The sequence below is a fragment of the Orycteropus afer genome, unplaced genomic scaffold (genome assembly GCF_000298275.1).
Source record: "Orycteropus afer afer isolate SDZICR_OR568_19922 unplaced genomic scaffold, OryAfe1.0 scaffold00244, whole genome shotgun sequence".
Lineage (NCBI taxonomy): Eukaryota > Metazoa > Chordata > Mammalia > Tubulidentata > Orycteropodidae > Orycteropus > Orycteropus afer.
Window position 1 is genome coordinate 4,380,699 of NW_006921831.1, and position 20,711 is coordinate 4,401,409.

At 62.1% G+C, this 20,711-nt stretch overlaps 2 protein-coding genes across 2 annotated transcripts in view; one reads left to right on the forward strand and one right to left on the reverse strand.

The window, feature by feature from the left end:
* CHID1 (chitinase domain containing 1) overlaps positions 1-5,234 on the forward strand; it is a 13,493-nt gene extending 8,259 nt beyond the window's left edge. The window contains exons 8-12 of the mRNA XM_007949289.1: positions 1,165-1,266; positions 1,369-1,524; positions 4,577-4,657; positions 4,873-4,915; positions 5,136-5,234. Of these exons, the coding sequence (XP_007947480.1) occupies positions 1,165-1,266; positions 1,369-1,524; positions 4,577-4,657; positions 4,873-4,915; positions 5,136-5,234 (481 nt within the window). The remainder of the gene's footprint in view (positions 1-1,164; positions 1,267-1,368; positions 1,525-4,576; positions 4,658-4,872; positions 4,916-5,135) is intronic.
* Positions 5,235-7,641: 2,407 nt separating this feature from the next.
* Positions 7,642-20,481, reverse strand: TSPAN4 (tetraspanin 4). The gene is made up of 7 exons (XM_007949291.2): positions 20,410-20,481; positions 10,505-10,696; positions 9,954-10,028; positions 8,555-8,656; positions 8,144-8,275; positions 7,986-8,069; positions 7,642-7,710 (listed from the first exon to the last, which is right to left on the reverse strand). The coding sequence occupies exons 1-7, from the start codon at positions 20,470-20,472 to the stop codon at positions 7,642-7,644; spliced, it is 717 nt and encodes a 238-aa protein (XP_007947482.1). The 5' UTR covers positions 20,473-20,481.
* Between the last annotated feature and the right edge of the window lie 230 nt (positions 20,482-20,711).

The window sequence follows — 20,711 nt, forward strand, 5'->3', positions numbered from 1 at the left end:
GTGTCCTCGTGTCCATGAGTGTGTGTTCTTGTGTGTGGGTGCGTGTCCTCTTGTGTGAGTGTCCCATGTGTGGATGCATGTGTGCGTACCAGCTTCCCACTCCCTGAGCTCAGCCCTGTGTGGGACCAGGAAGCTTCCTTCAGAAGGTGAGGGAGACGGCGTGCAGGGGAGGCCGCCCCCACGTCCACCGGCCCAGACTGCACACGGGGGGCCAGTGCACGAGGAGTGCTCTGGGCCCGTCCCTGGTGGCCCGCCAGGCACCCGTTAGGCTCCAGGCTGTCGGCTCAGCCCGTGCCCTGCGCCCAGCCCTGGCCCTCTATTGCTTTGCAGACTCAGTCAGCCCCCGTTCTCTCTGCACATAGCCCCACATTCTCTCCTCCTGCCCAGGCCTGACACTGTGTGACAGGTGGTCCTGGGAGGGACACTAGAGAGGCTGCTGTGTTAGTTTTGGCTCCTTGCTGGGGTCTGAGCAGCTGTGCTCGCCACCACCCAGCTCCTGCACTGCTGGGGGCACCCTGAGGGTGGGCTGTGCAGGGCTCACTGCCACCTCTCCTGCCCGGTGCCCTGTGAGGACTCTGAACATTGGGCACTGTCTCCAGGGGCCAGGGTGTCTCTAGCAACCAGGCCTGTGACCGTGCCATGGCCTGAGCCCGCTGAAACATGCAGGGGTACCCATCTCAGTCCTGAGGCTCTGTGGTGGGAGGCACACACAGTCCCCCTGTCCTGGCCCACTGCACATCTACGTGCTTGTGGGAGCCTTGGTTTATGGCAGGGGAGCAGGAGCCCATGTTGGGTGTTGCAGCTGCCGTGGTGAGCACTGGCCTTCGTGGGCTGCTGCCCCAGGAGTGTCCTGTGTGCACGTGTGTGTATGTGTGTACTAGCTTCGCTCTGCCCTGTGTGAGCCCAGCCCTGTGTGTTCCTGACCAGTACAGCGGCAGCTTTGGCTGTTGGTGGCCCTGGGTGGGTGGCCTGTGCTTGAGGCAGCAGGGGCAGCTGTCCTGGATGGAGCTGGGCCGACCCTATTGTCTCAGGGCCCCCCCAGCATCCCCAGCTCCATGACTGCAGGGACTGTCTTAGCTGCGGGCAGCTGAGGTGATAGTAGAGGGACATGGACCGGAGCTGGTGAGGCATGACGACACAGCAAGTGTGACGGTCTCATTACAGGACCCACCAGCTGGGCATGTTCACACAGAAGGAGTTTGAGCAGCTGGCCCCAGTGCTGGACGGTTTCAGCCTCATGACCTATGACTACTCCACGGCGCAGCAGTGAGCAGGCAGCCCCCTGAGGGCCTGGGGATGGCGGACCACTTCATCCAAGGCAGGGTCAGGCTGCCGCAGCTCCTACTGAACCCAGCCTCTAACCTGCAGGCCTGGCCCCAACGCACCTCTGTCCTGGGTCCGAGCCTGCGTCCAGGTCCTGGACCCCAAGGCCAGGTGGCGGAGTAAGATTCTCCTGGGGTTGAATTTCTACGGTATGGACTATGCGGCTGCCAAGGATGCCCGCGAGCCCGTTGTCGGGACCAGGTGAGTGGTAGGCAGGGCTGTCTGCTGGGCTTGAGGGACTGTTGGAGCCTGGGCTGGGGGCTGTTCCCTCCTGGGACCAGATGGCCAGCGGCTTGCCAGCGTGGGGATGGGGATGGCTTGACCAGGTGGCATGGGGGCAGGGGCGGCGTGGGGCATGGATGGAGTGGCTAAGCAGGCTGTCGGTGTCAAGCAGGGACAGTGTGTCTGGGTGGCAGGGGAGTGGGGCCGAGGACCACGTGGCCAGGCAGTGGGTCGGCATTGGCACGGGGCCATTGTGGCCAGGTGGCATGTTGGTGTGGGGGCAGGACAGCATGGCTGGGCAGCGTCGAAGTGGGGATGGTGTGGCCAGGTGGCATGTGGGCAGGGACTGCACGGCCAGGTGGCTTGTCAGTGGGAGGTGAGGAAAGCCATAGCTGACATGGCAGGATGACACCCAGCCCTGGTCCCAGGAAGGCCCCTCCTGCCGGCCTCACCTTGACAAGCCGCACAGACGCCAGCTCAGCAGGCGGCCTGTGGCGTCAGGCATCAAGCACAGGCTGTGGGGACTCATCGGTGCGTGTGCACGGGTCTGAAGACAGCTGAGCACTGATAGCAGCAGGCCGAGGCCCCCGCGCCTCCAGGGCACACGGGCTGGGAGCCGAGGGCACAGTCTCTTCCATGGCAAGCGCTGTAGGGTGTCATCAGAGCAAGGGGCCGGTCCCCACCTTCAAGAACCCCGTACAGGAGCCGAGAGCTGGCCTGGAGGCCCGGGAGCTTTTGGTGCTGCAGGGCCGTGGGTGCTGCAGTGGGCAGGGCACAGCTCGCCTTCTTGGGCCCGTGTCCACCCCACCTGCTGCCTTCTCCCCACCTGTCGTTCTCTGTCATTCTCTCGTGTGCTTGGGGAGTGTCATCCCTTCTCCTTGTGTGTGAGGACAGCTGGGTGGGCCCGGCCACTCCACATGGTATAGGACAGTTGCCCGGGGTCCCCGCTACCGGCTGTGGCCAGGATTCCTGGTGGGCCCCGCAGGAGGGGCGGGTGCACTGGGGCATCAGCTGGGAGGTCACTGCCCCCCTCCAAGGAACAAGACAGAGGGGGGTCTGCAACTCCCTTCACCCTGCTGTTTGCCACACCCACTTGCTTAGAGGCAGGGCTGTGAGACTCCGGGACCCGGGGGGGGCCTGAGGAAAGTGGCATCCCCAGCAGCGCTTAGCCCAGTCAGGGGCTCACAGCCCTTACAGCATGGCCAGGGAGGAGCAAGGGGCTACTGAACAGGCTGCAGGGACTCCCGGTGCCTGGACTCACTCATCTCTACCCGCACCTGCATGTCCCGGTGTTCCCCTCGACCGTCTAGCAGAGCTGGGGCTCACACTTTTAGGGGCATGCTGTGAGTCGTGTGTTGGGGGGTGAGGCCTGCAGAAACGTTGCAGAGTGTGCCCTGGTCAGCATCTGGGAGCAGGGGGTTTTCACTGCAGGGCCTGGGGATGTCAGCAGGAGTGGGCGGGCTATGCAGCCTCTGCAGGGGGTGTTGGCACCCCTAGAAATGTGACTTCCCAGGACACAGCCCCTGTTGATGCCCCTCCCCATCTGAGCTGTGGCCTGTGTGTCTTCAGTAATGGAAGGACACAGGGACGGGGGGGGGGGGTTTCTTTGAAATAACAGGGATTTTGATACTAGAACGTGGGACAAATATGTCCTAAGGGGACTCTGCTGGTAGGATTGGTGGGGTGAGGCCTGGTGCTCCAGTTCACATAGTTATGCAGGTCTCTGTCAGGCAGCTGTGTATCATACAATCAGAATGACAACTACTTTCAAAAGGCTGAAAAGGTTGGTGGACCATATATGTCCCATAGGTCGCGACAGGGTTGAAATCATGTTGCACAGTGGTAACAGGCTTGGCAGCCTCTGCAGGTCTTGTGCCCCCCTCATCTCCACCTCCTGAGCGTTGTGCCCACTGTGGTGACAGGGGTCCAGTCCCAGGGTGGTGGGGGCTCACTGCGTCACCATCTGCTCGGCCGTAGACCAGGACAAGGTGTGTTGCCAGTCATCTTGGCCTCCTGCTGCCGCTGGCACCTGCCCTGGGCCCAGGCTGCAGAACACGGCCACGTGCACCCCTCCTGCGCTCTCCCCACGGCCAGCTAGGTGCTTGCTGGCCATTCCTAGACAGCACAAAGGTAAACGGAATGGCTCCCTGAGCCCCAGGCCCAGCCCAGCCACCCTTCAGCAGCTTGGGAAACATCCCAGGCTGTGTCCGCACCAGGGCTGCCCCCAGGCTCCACCAGCCAAGCCCCTGGCCCTCGGAAGGTCAACAGCTGGGCTGAACTCACTGTGCAGTCCTGTACGGACAGCCCACTGGGGATGGACCATGACATGGGGAGCTGTGGCCCGTGACACTTGGGACCACCAGGGCATCACAAGGAGTCATGACATAGTGGCACTCTGGGTCTCTAGGACCTCACGGGGGGCCTTGGTCTGTGGCACTTCGGGCCCCTTGGCACTGTGTTGCATGTGCTCCAGGACTGGCCCAGTGTCCTAGCCCCACGACATCTTGGGAACAGCCTGCTGTCTATGTGTGGGGGGGTGCAGTCTCAAACCACCAGTCTCTGGAGTCTGGACAGGCCCCCTGTGGCCACAGTGGGGTGAGGGACACTGTGGGAGAGTTGGCTCTGGAAGTGTCCAGAAGCTGCTGCTTTGGGTTCACTCCCTAGTGGTCTCAGGCAGCTGCGTGGGACAACTGGGGGTATATGGAGGTTCCAGGGCCTGGGTTGGCCTCACTCCAGGCTTTGGGAGGCAGTATGTGGGGCTGTGGGGATCCCAGGTCATGGCTGGGCCTGTGCCCACTTCCTAGGACCCAAGTCCACCATTGCTGACATCGCTTCAGCTCACCTGCGGTCTCCGGGATGAGGAGGAAAGTGCACGTCCTGTCAAGGGGCAGTGAGGATCCAGTGGGGGGGCCGTGCTGCTGCTCAGTGGACCCTCGGGGCAGACCGCTTCCAAGAGCCACTCCCCTCCTGGGGCACCTGGGGACTTGAGGGTGGGGCTGGGGCTCTGGCACCGACACCCAGCTCCCCGCAGGTACATCCAGATGCTGAAGGAGCACAGGCCACAGCTCGTGTGGGACAGCCAGGCCGCAGAGCACGCCTTTGAGTACAAGAAGTGAGCGGCCCACCTCGGTGCGGGGAGGGGGTGTTCTCTGCTGGGCGGGGCCGCGGTTCATCTCGGCCCCACCTGAGCACACGGGCAGCAGGTGGCCACTCCGAGCACACGGGAGGGGTGCTCCCCGCGGCCTGCAGAGCCATGTTGGGGGGCGGGCAGCCCATCCTGGAGGGGTGCAGAGGCTGCAGGAGTGCAGGGCTCGCCTGTCTTTCCAGAAGCCGTGGCGGGAGACACGTTGTCTTCTACCCAACTCTGAAGGTACGCCAGGCCTGGTGCTCCGTCCTTGCACCCTCCCCATGGTGGCGCTTGTCCTCAGCTGAAGCCATGGGCAGTGGGAATCCGTGAGACCCCACCCCACCATCCTGGAGCCCTCACCAAGCTGCCCTGTGGCCCTGCCGGAGTTCCTGGGAGCAAGGGCCCAGATTCGGGAGGGTGGGTGGCATGGGGTGGTAGGTGCTGACACCCCCTCTCCGCCCAGTCCATCCAGGTGCGGCTGGACCTTGCCCGGGAGCTGGGCGTTGGGGTCTCCATCTGGGAACTGGGCCAGGGCCTGGACTACTTCTATGACCTGCTGTGAGTGGGCACTCCAGCCGGGTGGCCAGGGTGGACACCAGCGACTCGGGACTCCTTTTCTCAGAGAGCGCTCGAACAGCCGGGGGCACTCATCCCTGTCGTGCACTGCACACAGCTGCTGGGAGTGGGCTGGTGTTTCACGCAGGGTTTTCTCAGCCGTGACACCTGGGTGCCAGTCACTGATAGGACCTGAAGCTGCTGCCCAGGCTTTTGCCGCACGGAGCCGGGCAGGGGTGTGGGTGTTGGGAGGTGCCAGGTGATCCCTGATCTCACGCCCAGGCCTGTGCAGGCATGTGGGGCTTGGAGGGAAACACCCACAGTGGAGTTGGCAGAGGTCGCCAGCTGCTGGTGGGACCCCCCCCCCGCCCACCTAGGAAACAGCAGCTGGGGCATGGAGTGAGCCCTGGGCCAGCTGGCTGCCGTCCACTAGGGATGGCTTGGCGTGGAGCCAGATGGGGTTCGCCAGGCCACACGTGTTCTTGTGACCACTGTTGGTAAAAGGAGGGAGGGGGAGGGCGCAGCTGAGGCCAGCACCAGCCGCAGACCTGGCGGAAGCCCTCTGGGAATTGCAAGGCCCAGGCTCAGTGGTCTGGCCCTGGGCAATCCTGGGGCTCCCAGCACTCTGTAATTAATCTTGGGGTGTCCTCCCCTTGCTACTGCAAGCAAATAAACCAGCTAATTGCTCTAATCCTGGCCCATTCATCTCCGCCCTCAAGCACCAGCAAGATGCTAGGTGCTCACCACCACAGAGCCCTGGAGTCCCGTGGCTGCCCTGGGGCCGTGTCTGTCCTGGCTCCCTGCTGGCACCAGTGGGAACAGGAGTCCTCTCCCTGGCACCACAGGGACCTCGAGGCCCAGCTTGGCATACCCTGGCCCATCACCTGCCACTTGGACCCTGCCCATTTCCCAGGCATGCCACAGCCAGAGGCATAGGCCTGGTGCCGGCAGTTGCCCAAGCTGTGGGCAGGGGTGGGCAGTGGACACAGCTCAGTCCTTCCAGCAACTCCCGCTCCGCCCTGGGACAGTGGAGATGCCTCTCGGGGGCAGTTGAGCCATCACCAGCTGGGGTCTTTGCACATGTGGGGGAGGGGAGGTCCACATGCAGGATGCAGGACAGGTGTCAGGGAGGCACACAATACCGGGCAGGGACAGGCCCATGATGGGGGTGAGAAAACTGGGCTGAGAAAGGGTACCGGGCCAGGAGGAGGAGTATGCTGGCTGCATCAGAAGGTTGGAGGGGTAACCTGGGGGTCCTGGATCCCAAGGAGGCTGAGTCACCTCCAGGGGCTAGGACCCCATGGGGACCCACGCAGTGAGTGGCAGGGACCCTGGGGGCTGTGAGGATCCTGCAGGGTTATAGGGCATCTATCTGGTCAGGGCTGAAGCTCAGATGGGTTGAGGTCCTGACTGGGCATTGATGGAGGGCCGGGGCGGGGCTATGCTGCTGGGGGAGGGCCAGCCTGTCGGCTCCTCTGGTGCTGCCTGGGAGGTGCACTGGATGCTTCCGTGGTCCTGGGCCTGCCTAGTCGGGGCACCCTGTGGTGGGGGCCTGGGGTGGCTTCATGGGCTAAGGACTGATGGGTGGACGTGGTGGGGTGTCAGTGGGAACTCGGGGCATCCTATCCAGAGCAGAGATCAGGTCAGAGCGGGAGTGCAGGAGGATGAGGCCTCGTGAGGCTTGGGTCAGAGGTCACTGTGAGAGGCCACACAGCACAGGGCTGAGAAAGCAGGAGGCAGGGGATCCCCAGAGCAGGGCCGGATGCCCCAGTGGCCTCTGTGCCCCTTCCTGAAGCACACCCTCAGCACATGTCATGTTTGTGGTTCTGCCCTCACCAGCAGAGGGCACCACTGAGCCAGAGGCCACTACGGGTGTGTGCTGCTGCTGGGCCCGCTTCCTTAGGGACTGGAGTCCACCCAAGCCCCTGCTTCAGGACCTGTGGATGCCACCCTGCCTGTCCCCAGGGTGTGAGACAGCAATGCTGGTACACAACACAGCGGGCATAGGGGTCTCTGGGCCAGGTGCCCGTGGCCCACTCAGGCCCTGCCAGGACCCAGAGGTACCCCACACAGCTCTGGAGGGAGGGACGACACACTTGAGGCTGCTGCTTGCGCACTTTTATTAGATACGATGGGGCGCTGCCACCTGCGTGGGGCGTCAGTGGGCCCTGCCCGTGCCCCACCCCAGGCTGGGCCACAGAGGCAATAAAAACACTGCTGTGGGGAATACATGGATAAAAGGGAGTGCCCCAGCCCCACACCCTGCACACCACTGTCCGCGGTGCTGAAGGCAGCCACGTGGGGTTCTGGGGCCCAGCCCCGCCTGCCCCCTCGGCACCCAGCCTGGCATAGGGCAGTCCTCGGGAGAGCGCATGGGCACAGCTGGTGATGTGCCTTGGGGAGGCGGGCGGGGGCTATGCACAGTAGGAATCGGCCTTCACCACCTGGCAGTACATGGTCATGGCGAAGGTCAGGCCCAGGATCTGTGGGTGGGAGGGAAGGGGCTGGGCAGAGCCACTGCCAAGGGCGCCCTGCCCGAGCCAGCACCCGGACCTGCACTGGCCTGGGCCCGTCTCCAAGGAAGCACCAGGCGGCTTTGTGCCCACCCACCAATTCCCCTGGGGCAGCCTGGCCAGGATGTTACAGGGTGGCTCCATGTCGTTACATGTTGGCCACAGGTCCTGGCCCCTGAGATCCTCCACAAACAGTGCCAGGGAAGTAGGGGGATCTGTCCCAGGCCAGGTTCTCTCCCGCCTACCTGTACCAGCGCTGTGCACAGCCCGAAGACACCCACGGCCAGAAGGTTCTCCTGCAGCCACACCTTCACCGTCTCGTAGCAGGGCTGCGGGCGACCAGGCAGGTGACCAGCCGCCCACGCCCGGCTCCGCGCCCCTGCCCCCTGCCCCGCGAGCTCACCGCCTTCCACCAAGTGCCGGGCGCGTGTAGGCCGCAGCCCTCGCTGAACTCCAGGCAGCAGGAGTCGGGCACGCGCGTGGCCTTGTAGACCTCGAACCAATCAGTGTAGTTGGACACACCGCAGCAGCGGAACTAGGGCAGGACAGAGCGGTCATGCCACGCCCACCCGGGCCCTGTCACGCTGGTCACGCCCACTCGGACCCCGCCCGCTCAGGCCACGCCTGCCCAGGCCCTGTCACGCCTGCTCTGGGCTCTGGCTTAAATCCCAGGGCCCTTGTCCATTTGCCAAGCCTGTATTAGGAGCCCCTGGGTGTGGCGTGATTCATACCCTAATGGCAGGGCCCAGCGGGCCGGCGGCTGCACACCCACCTTCACGCCTGAGCCCAGAGGAGCCCCCCGCCGCCCACTCACATCGGTCTGGATGATGCTCCAGGCGTTGGTGAGACCCACATTGCCTTGTGTACCATACAGGTGCAGGCCCTTCTTCAGGTCACGCTGAGCGTACCGGTCGATCTGGGGGCACAGCAGGGCTCATGAGACCTCAAATATGGAGTGCTGGGTGTGGGTCTGCAGGCACTCTGTGCCCACTGTGCATAGTCCCTAAATCTGAAAGCACCTGGGACGCTCAGGTGTGAGTTTGCACAAGTCCTTGAACTCTGTGCTGGTGAGTACACACAGCTGGGTGCCCTTAGTCCACAACCGTGTTCTGTAGTCACCACAGACAGGGAAGCTCTGCTCCTGGAGGCTATGGGGCTGGGTGCCCAGGAGCCTCTGGGAGCCAGTTAATAGATAATCTTGCTTAATGTGCATTCTGTTTAAAGACACCTTATTTAATGTGTCCCTTGACTCACTGACCTTGGACTCATGGCCAGCAGCACTGTAGCTCACAGCTGAACAGAGATTATCTTTGTTCAAATCTAACACTCGCCCCACATAAGCACTGCACTGAAGCCGTGTGACAACGGCAGTCACCAACAAAAACAAAACCCCAAAACACGTGGTAACAACTGCAGAAAGGACAGTTCAGTGTGCAAGGTGAACAAGAGGCCAAAAGCTGCCTCGTGCCACCTCAGCAGGACGGGTGTGAGGGAAGACTGTGTTCACCACGCTGCTCAGATCTGCAACATGAAGGCATGGTGAGGACCGATTCAGGATACAGATGAAATTTAGTGAGTAGGTGAATTTGCAAACAGAACTTGCCAATAACGAGAATTGACTGTACGTACGATTCCAGAGGTGAGTGTGTCTGTGAACTGTGTGCATGTGTGGCATGTCCTAGATGTGTGCCACATGTGTACACATGACCCTGGAGGAGAGGTGTGTGCACACGAGTGCAGGTGAGCATGTCCATGAAGTGTGTGCATGTCTATCATGTCCTCGATGTGTGCTGCATTTGTATGTATGACCCTGGGGAGGTGTGTGCACATGACTGTGCAGGTGAGCATATCCGTGAACTGTGTGCATGAACTGTGTCTACCATGTCCTCTATGTTGTGTGCTGTGTGTGCACACATGACCCTGGGGAGGAAGGGTGTGCACACGAGTGTGCAGGTGAGTATGTCCATGAACTGTGTGCATGTCTATCATGTCCTCAATGCCATGTGCCATGTGTGCACATATGACCCTGGGAAGGAAGTGTGTGCACACGAGTGTTCAGGTGAGCATATCCACGAACTGCATGTCTATCGAGTCTTCAATGATGTGTGCCGTGTGCACACACGGCCCTGGGGAGGAGGTGTGTGCACCTCTGTGAGCGTGCCTGGTACTGCACCATACCGTGTGTGACAGAGCACACCCTGCGTGCCACCAACCTTGTCAGTGTAGGCGAAGAAGAGGATGGCAATGGTGGCCTCCAGCAGGAACACAAACAGCAGCATCACGAAGAACTGTGGCGGGAGGGGGCATCAGACCCCAGCCAGCCCCCCAGGGAGAGCCCCTGTGTGTTCAGAGGGTCACACACACACACAGCGGCCCCCAGGGCTTCCGCGCCCACCATCCCAGGCAGGAATCCCGATGGCGGACGTGCTTCCCAGGAGAGAGTGTCAGGGCTGAAGCAGAAACGGCCCCCGAGGCAGCTTGGAGAGGCCCCAGGCCAGGCCAGGCTCCCAGATGTTTGAGACTCGGCAGGGCCCTGGGGTTCCCTGAGGCCCCACCGTGGACCTTAGTCCCAGAGCCATTCATGGGGAGGAGATGCACGCCCTTTGTTAGGCCATCTCGGAAACCGGGGCCCAGGCCCCATGCTCAGAATGGGCGGGGGGCACTAGGAGGCCAGAGCAATGAGCCGTGTGGGAGGGTCAGGCGTGTGGACATGTGCATGACAAGGCTCTGAGTCATTCTCTGAGGGCCCCGCCCCCACACTCACCGTAAGCAGCAGACACTTGTTCTCCTTGATGGCGCCAATGCAGCCCACGAAGCCAATGGCCATGACCAGTGAGCCCGTCACGATGAGCAGGTTGGCGGCCGAGAGCGACGGGAAGGAGGACGACAGGGTGGCGAAGTTGCCCTGTGTGGCGGCCAGCCAGATGCCAACACCAAGGACACCACAGCCCCCCAGCTGCACCGCCAGGTGTGGGGAGAGAGGGCATGAGGTGCCGAGAGGCCACGCCATCCCCACGCCCAGACACCCACAGCCGGCTCAGAGCTAGCAGTGCCTGGCGACTGCCAGTGGCTGGTGATGTCCCAGACAGGCCCCTACCCACCCTGCTGATCTCAAAGGGTGGGAAGTTGTGGCCTCCCCAATCTTCTAGACACCCAGGCAGTTTCTGCACACACCCTCCAGGGCCACGGTGACCAGAACTACTGCCCACACCTAAAATGTGACCAGGGCCCTGAGACAGTCTCCCCACTGAGGTCACCCACAGGATACCTGCTGTGCAGGCCCCGAGCAGACCCAGCCTGCCCTGCCACAAGGGCCCTGCCACTGGAGGCAGCCCCACTATCTCTTGCTCTGGGCCCCAGGCCTGAGCCCCCTCCAGGAAGCACCCCCCCATCCTTTCCCCTCTGTCCCAAAACCAGAGCCCCACACACGAGCAGGATACCCTCACCCCTTATCGTGCACACAGAGCACGGACAGGCCAGTTGTGCCCCCAGCACCTCCAGACCCAAGCCTTCAGCGAGACCCCACTTCACACAGCCCCCAGCAGCACGACTGGCCTGCTGAACCCACAAACTCTGTACTCCCTCCTTTAAAATGCCAGGGTGGTCACAGGACCCAAACATGAGACCCTATGTGGCTGCACCCTGTGGGCCTCTGAGGGTGCCACAGCTGTCCCCATGGCCACCTTCCACCGGGGAAGCCCGACCCCACATGCCTCTCCCGTAATGAAGTTATGGGGAGTCTTGGCTGGAAAGCTGGCACCCTCACTACCACCTCCCCCACACCTCAGCTGATGGGGTCTTACTGGATTTCATGGTTGTTCATTACCACAAAAATCAATTAAAAGGAAGGAAGGACGGGTGAAGGCAGAGCCCTGGTGACTCCAGAAAGGCTCTGGGGCTTGTGTGGGCACATGGCACCAGCCACAGGCTCAGTGGGCCCAGGAGTCCCTCCCAGACCCAGGGCTCTGAGGGTCACAGTGTCCACCAAGGGCCAGAAGAACCTCCCAGAAGGCGGCAGCCGGCTCTCACACCTTCCAGACAGGGAAACCGAGGGGAGCTGGGAAGCCACCATCAGTACACGAGCCGCCATCTCAGGAAGGCCCCTTCAACCACAATCCCTGCAGGGCTGGGGATGGGGGAGATACCTGTCCCCCCAGCCAGAGGCCCAGGAGCTGCAAGTTGGGGGCTTGCGAGCATCCATCAGGCCAGCCACCAAATGTCACGCCACTGAGGGAGGGACGCAGGCCCCAGCCCCTGCCGGAGACCAAGGGTCTCTGTGCCTGTTTGAGCCCCAGTGCACAGAGCCACATCCCCTCCCAGAGCCGTGTGACCACAAGTCCAGACCAGGCACAGGGAGGGGAAGGTCTGACAAGCAGAGCAGGAAGCACTGGGAAGACCTGAGGCCAGGACGGCATGAGCCCTGTGGGCCAGGAGGCCGCCACGGATGTGCCAGAACACGCCCTATGCGGCTCTGAGCCAACCCAATGCCAGGACAGGCCTGAAGGGGATCAGCAGCAGCTGAAGTAGGAGTACCACTGAGAGGACCCAGGTGCAGAGGGCCCCAAGGGAACAGCACCAACTGCCCAGGAAGGGCCAGACAGAGCCGGGAAGGCGCACAACCATCAGGGACCCAGGTCAGGGGTCACAGGCATGAGTTACAAGCCCAGTCAGAGGGTCCGCCCTCGCTGCGGGGTGGGCTGGGAGGAGCCCCGGGCCCTTCTGCCTCCCCTGCACAGCACTGCCCTCGGTCAGAGGCTGAGGGGTGGTGCTGTCCGCGGTGCTGACTGAGCTCAGCCAGGGAGGAGGAGGTGGGACTGGCCGGACTCCACACCCGTCTTTGGAAGGTGTTGCCATTACATCATGGTGCCCTTGTTGGCACAGGAGGGGACATGATGGGCACTGGATGCTCACGTCACCTGGTGGCAGACCAGGGACAAGGAGGTTGTCCAGGCTTCACCTGAGCCGTCACAGAGCTCTGTGCACAGGGGCCCACCCAGGCGCACTGGGCCTCCCCACTGGAGGGGCTGCCCACAAAAGCAGAGCAGAGGGACCTAGGAGCTGCCCTGATGCACACTGTCTCTTTCCTGACCCCACAGCAGGACAACTCATCCGCTTCTGACATGGACGGGGGACCCAGACCCTGGCCTGATGATCCACCCAGGCTGCGTCCCTGCGGAACCCAGGCTCCGACCCCGCAGAACCCAGGCCCCCTCGCTACATGTCTGGCCAGTTGGACAGAGTGTAGAGGACTTAGGCTCAGTGTGTCTCTAGGCGACAGCAGGGGGCGAGGACATCGCTGAGTGGGGGAGGGACGGCTGCCACCCAAGGACGAAGACAACTCTGTCAACAGGAAAGTGAGCAGTGCTGGTTCCCTTCCCCGTGGGGCGTCGAAGGGCACAGCAAGGACACTGCACACAGCAGCCAGGAGCTGCAGGGGGGATGGGCTGGTGGGGACAGCGTCTATTCAGGAGCCTGAGACAGAGGGTCTCTGAAAGGGCCTGGGAGGGAGGAACTCCAGAACCCACCCCCAGCCTACAGCTGCTCCCCCGACCATACGAGCCCTGTGGGATGGTATTTCCTAAGTGACACACCAATAAAATGTCCCCACCTCCACCCCACTGTCACAGACGCCCACTCACATCACTACTGTCACCACACACAGATACCACCCACTGTCACAGATGCCCACTCACATCACTACTGTCACCACACACAGATACTCTCACACACCGTGACACAGACAGCCTCACCCACATGTCAGACACCCACTCACGTCACTACTGTCACCACTCACAGATACCATCACACACTGTGACACAGATGGCCTCACCCACGTGTCAGACACCCACTCACGTCACTACTGTCACCACACACAGATACCATCACACACCGTGACACAGATGGCCTCACCCACATGTCACCCACTCACGTCACCTGTGTCACCACACAGACATGTGGTCACACAACAGTGACACAGACACCCACTCACATCACCTGTGTCACCAGATACATGGTTACACAACACAGTGACACACAGCCCCACCCACGTGTCACAGATTCCCACTCACGTCACCTGTGTCACCACAGATACTGTCACACACTGTCACACACATGGCCTCACCCACATGTCACAGACACCCACTCCACACCCACTCACATCATCTGCGTCACCACACAGGACATGGTCACACAATAAACTATGACACAGCCTCACATGTCACAGACACCCACTCACATCACCTGTGTCACCACAAACATGGTCACACACTGTGACACAGACACCCACTCACGTCACCTGTGTCACCACACACAGACACAAGATCACACACCATGACACAGATGGCCTCACCCACATGTCACAGAGCCCCACTCACATCACCTGTGTCACCACACAAATGGTCACACAACACACTGTGACACACACAGCCTCACCCACATGTCACAGACTCCCACACAGACACGTGGTCACACACCACTACACACAGAAAATCACAGTGCCTCTCCCACTGAACACATGTCACCACCACCCAGAAACACGGACCCGTCACTTGAAAACTCCCGCAGACACACGAGTGAGTGCCACCCGGCGTGACACGTGGCTGAAGAAATGCCCTGTGATTCTGAAAATGCTTTTGTGTTGCAGCTTCTAAAACATTTTGGCAGGAAAATTACAGCCTCAAAGCACAGGCGACAATGGGCCCCATTAGACAGCCGGACGGAACTCAGACACAGGCAGGGTCGGAAGCTGAGGTCATCAGGGCTGGGAGCTGGGGGAGGGGTTGGGCACCCCCCCCCCAGCGTGTGGCCCCGTGGATACAGCCAGAGCACCAGCCCTGGCAAGGAGCCTTCCCTGTGCCGAGTCCCCCCACCCAGCACCGGGCCCGCAGCAGACGCCCGACACCCCTTCTCCAGGAGACCCTTTCCGTGTGTATGCTCTGGGGCAGCCCAGCTGAGCAGCAGTGGTGACGGGAGGGCACCACATATGTTCCAGGCCCTCGGAGCGACGCCCGGCCTCGGCCCACTGCACTTTGGCTACATGATCTGCAAGCAGATGGCTGGGCAGCAGGAACGGGGCCCAGGACGCCCCTTGCTGGCCTGGCTCGCGGGGAAGGAGGGCACAGAACTGGGCGTGGCGGTTGGCTCAACCCACAGAGCTGAGAACAGCTCCAGAACCATGAACTCACCCACAGTGCTGCCTCGGGGGGCGGGGGCGGGCACTGGCAGGATGCAAAGAGACCTGCCGGCTGCAGGACACCCCACTCTTTTGCGGTGTTAGTGACCAGGGCACCTGAGTGTGTCAAGCCCAGTGCACCATCCACTAAATACACATCCAAGGAGCAGGGCTTGGCCAGCCCACCGGGCTACCACTCTGCTCCTCACCTTCCGTCCTCGGCTCACCCATCCCACCCTGGGGGTCCCCAGGGGCTCCCAAGGCTTGAAGAGACGAGGCGGCCCAGAGCAGGGGGTCTCCACTGGCCAGGGAGCTCACGGGGGGTTGGAGGAGGGAGGCAGAGCAGCCCCCGTTCAGCAGTTCTGGGAAACCTTGTGTCCACCCCTCCGAGGGGCACCAGGGCCGGGCCTTGCAGGGTGAGTAGTTTGCTGGAGGAGCATCCTAGAGAGACAGTGACCACGGCCGGGCCAGGCACCTCGGGACTCCTCGGGTCCCCCAGACAGAGACAGTGCAGACTCAGCCCCTGTGGCTGTGGACGGGCCCTGTTTGGAAACGGAGCTTTACTCTCATCATCAGCTAACAGGACGTCATAGTGGCCCTACCCCACCTGAGTGGCACCTACGAAAGAGTCGAGACCCTGTGAAAATGCACCCATCATCCCAGGAACTCCTGGCCACAGAAGCTGATGGGGATGGAAGTCCTTCCTCTGGGACCTGAGAGGGCCTAGGGCGGTGACACTGGACTATTCACCTGCATATCTGTAAAACCACTCACTTTGTTCCAAGGGTCCTCGGAGTCTAAGACACCCCCAATGTGGACAGCAGCGCCTGTCTCACAGCGCCTTCCAGCCCCAGTCCCACCCATCCAGCCTGCCGCGGCCCCACAGCCAGCACAGCAGAAAACTTGCCCATGCGCAGCCAGGGGCTGAGGTCTGGGGAGGACCCTCAAGGCCCCAGTGGAGGAGCCAGCGGGCGGCCCCGGCCCTGGCAGCCTCCCAGCTCTGCAGGCCCTTCACCATCCCTGGGGCCTCCCAGCAACCCCAGCAGCAGCAGGTCAAACATCGTCTGCACTCATTAGAGGAAATTCCAGACTGAAGATGTGCGATCAATCGACCACACAGCCAGGCCCTCCCTCTGGGACCACGAGGAGCTGGGCCCCGGTGCCAAGGATGAAGACAGGCCGGGCTGTCCCACCCCCTCCTGCCACCAAAATTGGGCCCTGCCCCCGCCCCACCCGGCACCTGCTCCAGCCAAAGCCCCACCTAGCCCACCCTGGGGTTCCAAACACTGATTGGGTCAGAGCTAGGGGCCCCATCCCTCCATCTACCACCACGCCAGGCCAGGGCTAGCTCTAGGGTCCCTCAGCTTAAGGCTCTCCCTGCATGGCCCCATGTGGTACGGGTGAGGAAACCACGGCCCCCAGAGGTCAGGGCTTGTCTCGTGCCCTCCCTGCTTGTCCATAGCCCCCACTGGCCTCTCTCCTGGGGGGCCTGAAGCCCCCAGCATCTGGAGTGGGTTGGGCCCCCTTCCTGATGTCCACCCCTGGGACCTCCACTGGAATAAGGGGAAGGGCTTTGCTGGCAGAGGCTGTACTGATGCCTAGGCCAGAACGCACCACCCACCCTGTGCCCAGCATCACCGGCAGGCACACCCACCAGCTTCCACACGTGTGCTGACAGGGCACACGGCTCCAGCTCTCAGGCTCGCCTTCACGGGCTGGGCTCCCAGGAGACACTCCCTGCCCAGCACAGCGGCCCTGACCTTCCAGGGTATACATGTGTGGAGTGTGTATGTGTGCGGGTGTCCACAGCACGTGTGTGTATGTGCACTGAGGGTGTGTTTCTGCAGATGTGTGTACAGTGTGTGTGTGTCACATGTATGCATGAGAGTGTGTGCACATGCGTGCTGTGTGTATGCATGTGGGTGTGCTGCATGTTTGCACATGGATGTGTGTGTGCCGTGTGTGTCTATGTGGGTGCACACAGTGTATGCACGTGGGTGTGTGCACAGTGTGTGCTACATGTATGCACGTGGGTATGTCTTCATGTGTGTGCCCCATATATGCATGGGTTTGCACATATGTGTGCCTGGTATATGCACGTGTGTCCCTCATGTATACATGTGGGTGTGTGCATGTGTCTGTATGCTGTGTGTATGCATGTGGGTGTGTATAGTGTGTGTGTCATGTGTATGTGTGTGGGTGTGTTCATGTGTGTTATACAGGGATATGTGTGTGTGTGATGCAACGGTGTGTGCGTGTGCACTGCAAATGTATACCAGTTCACTACATGTGTGAACGTGTGTGTGCACATGTGCTGCATGCACGTGCACTGAGGGTGTGTGTACTGCACACAGTGTAAGGCAAGTGCATGTTCACTGTGTGTTTGCCCATGTGTGTGTGCATGTGTGCTGCACTGAGGGTGTGTGCACTACACAGGTGTGATGCAGGTGCGCAGCAGGGGCGTGTTCACTGTGTGCGAGCCTGTATGCATGCAAGTGCTGCACTGAAGATGTGTGTGCTGAACATGCACTGAGGGTGTGCACATGTGTGCTGCACTGACAGTGTGTGTACTGTACATGTGTAATGCAGGTACAAGTTTACTGCGTGTGTCCTCATTGCATATGTGTATACCGTGTGTATGGCCTCTGCTGCTGTGTGTACACATACAGACACACCGGTCAGCTCTCCCTGGTCTCAGCACTCTGCTCCGCATGTCTGTGGTGATGATGTCACACAGACCTGCTTCCTCCCAGGTGGGCGGACAACCCCAGCCCAGGCCCACAGGCATGGCAGGGCAACCCAAGGACACCGGTGACAGACACACAGTGACAATTTGTGTTGGGGAGCTGCCCCAGCTCTGAGGGCAGACCCTTGGCGGCTGCCTGCCCTCCTAGACCCCGTAAAGGACACCACCAGGGAAATCCGAAGAAACCAACTCTCAGATCAAAGTCCACTAACCTGCAGATCAGCCCCACCCCCTCCCAGCAGGCCCCCAGTCCTCCCCAGGCAGCCGGCCTGTCAGGCCACTCCCAGGCCCAGTCCTGCAGTGAGGTGAGCAGGGGCGGGGCCCTGGGAAGGCCAGGCCTCCTGGGAACAGAGCCCTCAGGGAGCAGGGGAGGGGAGGGCTTTGAGGGGTCTGCCCTTGGGGGAAGGGAAGCTTTGAGGTGAACTCTGAGGTAAAGGCAGGTGGGAGGGGTGCCAGGTGGGGTGGGTGAAGAGGAGGCAAGGGTCCTGAGATGCAGCCCCAGGGGGACTCCCTCCAGGGGCCTCAGCTCTGACCAGCTGGCTCCAGGTGGGGGGAACAATTCCTCCAGGCTAGCACCCCAGACAGGCAAGGAGGCAAGCTCCCGAGGCTCAGAAGCAGGGTGGCCTACCCTTGTCCCCACCCCCTGCAGCCTCTGGTCACCAACAGGAAGGATGCCCCCCACATCCCCGGGCCACTCAGCTGGCCCCACCAAGCCCAGCACAGATGTCCGTGGGCGAAGCCCACGCCTGGCCCCTACCACCAGCGAGTCCCCACCCATGTGATCAGCAGGTTGCCCCCTGGTGGCCTCTGCCTCCTCCTCTGGTCTATGCCACAGTCCCCAGGCACCTGGCTGGGTGGGAGGGCCCTGCCCGGGCTGGCATGGGGCCAGGCAGCAGGGGCCCTGGTTTGCTTGGCTGGGAGTGTGACTGGTATGAGATATCCCAGTCCCCAGGGGGCCCCCAACTTGTTCTATTTGGGGTTCAGGACATAGCACTACAGGGCTCAGCAGAGGGTATCACCCTGAACTGCAGCTGGGGTTCAGGAGTAACTGCGACCACATCAGGTGGGTGCTCAGAGCCGACAGGCAGGTGTCCAGGTCACCAAGGGAGGGCAGGATGAGTGGAGAGCCATTCCTGCCGGCGGCCTGCCCATCCCCCACCCCACTCATTCAGCCACTACACTGCCTGGCACCATCACAGTGATACCTCCAGCTGCCAGCCCTGGCTGTACTATCACCTGTGGTCCCCAGCTTCCTCCAACTGTCACACTGTCACCTGCAGCACAGCCCCATCATGCAGCCAAGGTTCACTGACCCTGCCAGTCACCGAGCACTACCCACACAGGCACCCCCAAAAAAGACTTTCACCCCTACACACGCCCCAGCAGTGCTGGTCCCGGCCCCCAAGGTACCCCTCGGCTCTGGTCCTGGCAGAAGGCCTTGCAGAAAACAAAGCCTTGGGGTGACCCCACCAGAGTCAGAATCTAGGGCAGAAACTCCTGGGGTCACATCCCAGAGGCAGCCCAGGTTACCTGCTCCTCAGTGACCCTGCCCCCCCCCCCCGCCCCAAGCCAGGGAGAGAAAAGTCAGGACCCAGGTGGGAAGCAGGAGGGTGGGTGCAGGGTTCTGGGCTTCTGGGCCTAACGGGACCAGCACACGACAAGCAGCCTTACACAGGACTCCGGAGCCCATGCGCTGCTTTGACCACGTCCCTCGCGCTGGCTGCCTCGGGAAATGGGCCAGAGTGGCTGGCCTCGCACAGCTGCCTCACCAAGCTGCCCCCATCCCAGCCAGTGAAGCTCGGCTGGCCCAGGCAGTCAGGGGTTACACTAAGGGTCAGCCCTCCACCCCAGTGTCCTTCCCACAGGTAAAGCACATGGCAGGGTTCAGGCCCCAGAGACCCACAATCCATGATTCACAAGGTCTGCATCCACCTAGTGAGTTGTGACACCTGCCACAGTGCCAGTGGCCCCCTGGGCACCCCTGCTCCCTGCAGTCACAGGGATGGAGGGGATAGCTCTGTCCCACACAGACTTTGGACAAGGGTCCCCAGTGTCTGAGCAAGCCCCAAACCACCGCAGCACAAGTTACAGAAACTCTGGCTGCCAGACCCTGCTGTGGGAAAGCCCGGTGCCCCCTTCCTGTCTCTGCCTCCTCCTTCCTACTCTCACCGCCCCCACCAGTCCACAGCCCCCCTGCAGTATCCAGACACCCTCAGGGACCCCTCGTTGGTGCAGTGTGCTGGGGCAGACACCCACACTTCCCTTCCGACAGTGCCAGCCCTGGGACAGCCACAGCCTGGGACAGAGGGAGCCCCAAGTCTCCTTACCAAGCACAGCCCCTTCAGGGCGGAGCCCCTGGGCCTGGGAGGGCCGGGCCGGGTGGGGCAAGGACACAAACTGCCCAGAGAGCAGAGACCAGGGGGAGGCAGCTGGCGGCCCAGCACACGCCAGCCAAGATCCCACTGAACCCCGACGCGATGCCCTATCCGGTGTGCACGTGCAGGACACGTCCCAGGAAGAAAGGAAAGAGGGAGTGGGTCCGCAGCGCAGAGGCCAGAACGGGGGTGTCCTCCACCACGCCCGGCCGCCGAGACCCTCCGCACCGGCCCGGGGCAGCCCCACCTCCTCGCCCCCCGGAGCACGACCCCGGGTCCTCCCCGAGGCTCCCCCAGCGTCCGCACGGTGACCCCGGGTCCCCGACCTCCCCGCCCACCCCGGTCCCCTGGGCCCCTACGGGCCGCCGGCGCCTTACCCAGAAGAGCAGGTTGAAGGCGAACATGAGGTACTTGACGCACTGGAGACAGCCGCGCGCCATGCTGCAGCGCTTCAGCTCTAGGAGGAAGATGAAGGACAGGTCCAGGTAGAAGACCACGTACTTGTTGCCCTTGGGCGACGTGTAGCGCGCCTGAGCCGCCTTGGGGCCGGGGCTCGCGTGCAGGCCGAAGAAGGAGCCGCCGCCCGCGCCGCCGCCGGAGCGCCCGTACGGGCTGCTGTAGCGCCGAAAGCCCGGCTCCTTGCGGTCCGGAGACGGGCTGCGCCGGTACGTGGACTCGT

Excerpts from the sequence above, each read along its gene's own strand:
- TSPAN4 (XM_007949291.2), bottom strand. The coding sequence starts at position 20,472 with ATGGCGCGCGGCTGTCTCCAGTGCGTCAAGTACCTCATGTTCGCCTTC. Across the intron at positions 8,657-9,953 it reads TCTTCGCCTACACTGACAAG|ATCGACCGGTACGCTCAGCG; the intron begins GTTGGTGGCACG and ends CTGTGCCCCCAG. Across the intron at positions 8,070-8,143 it reads CCGGCACTTGGTGGAAGGCG|CCCTGCTACGAGACGGTGAA; the intron begins GTGAGCTCGCGG and ends GGTCGCCCGCAG.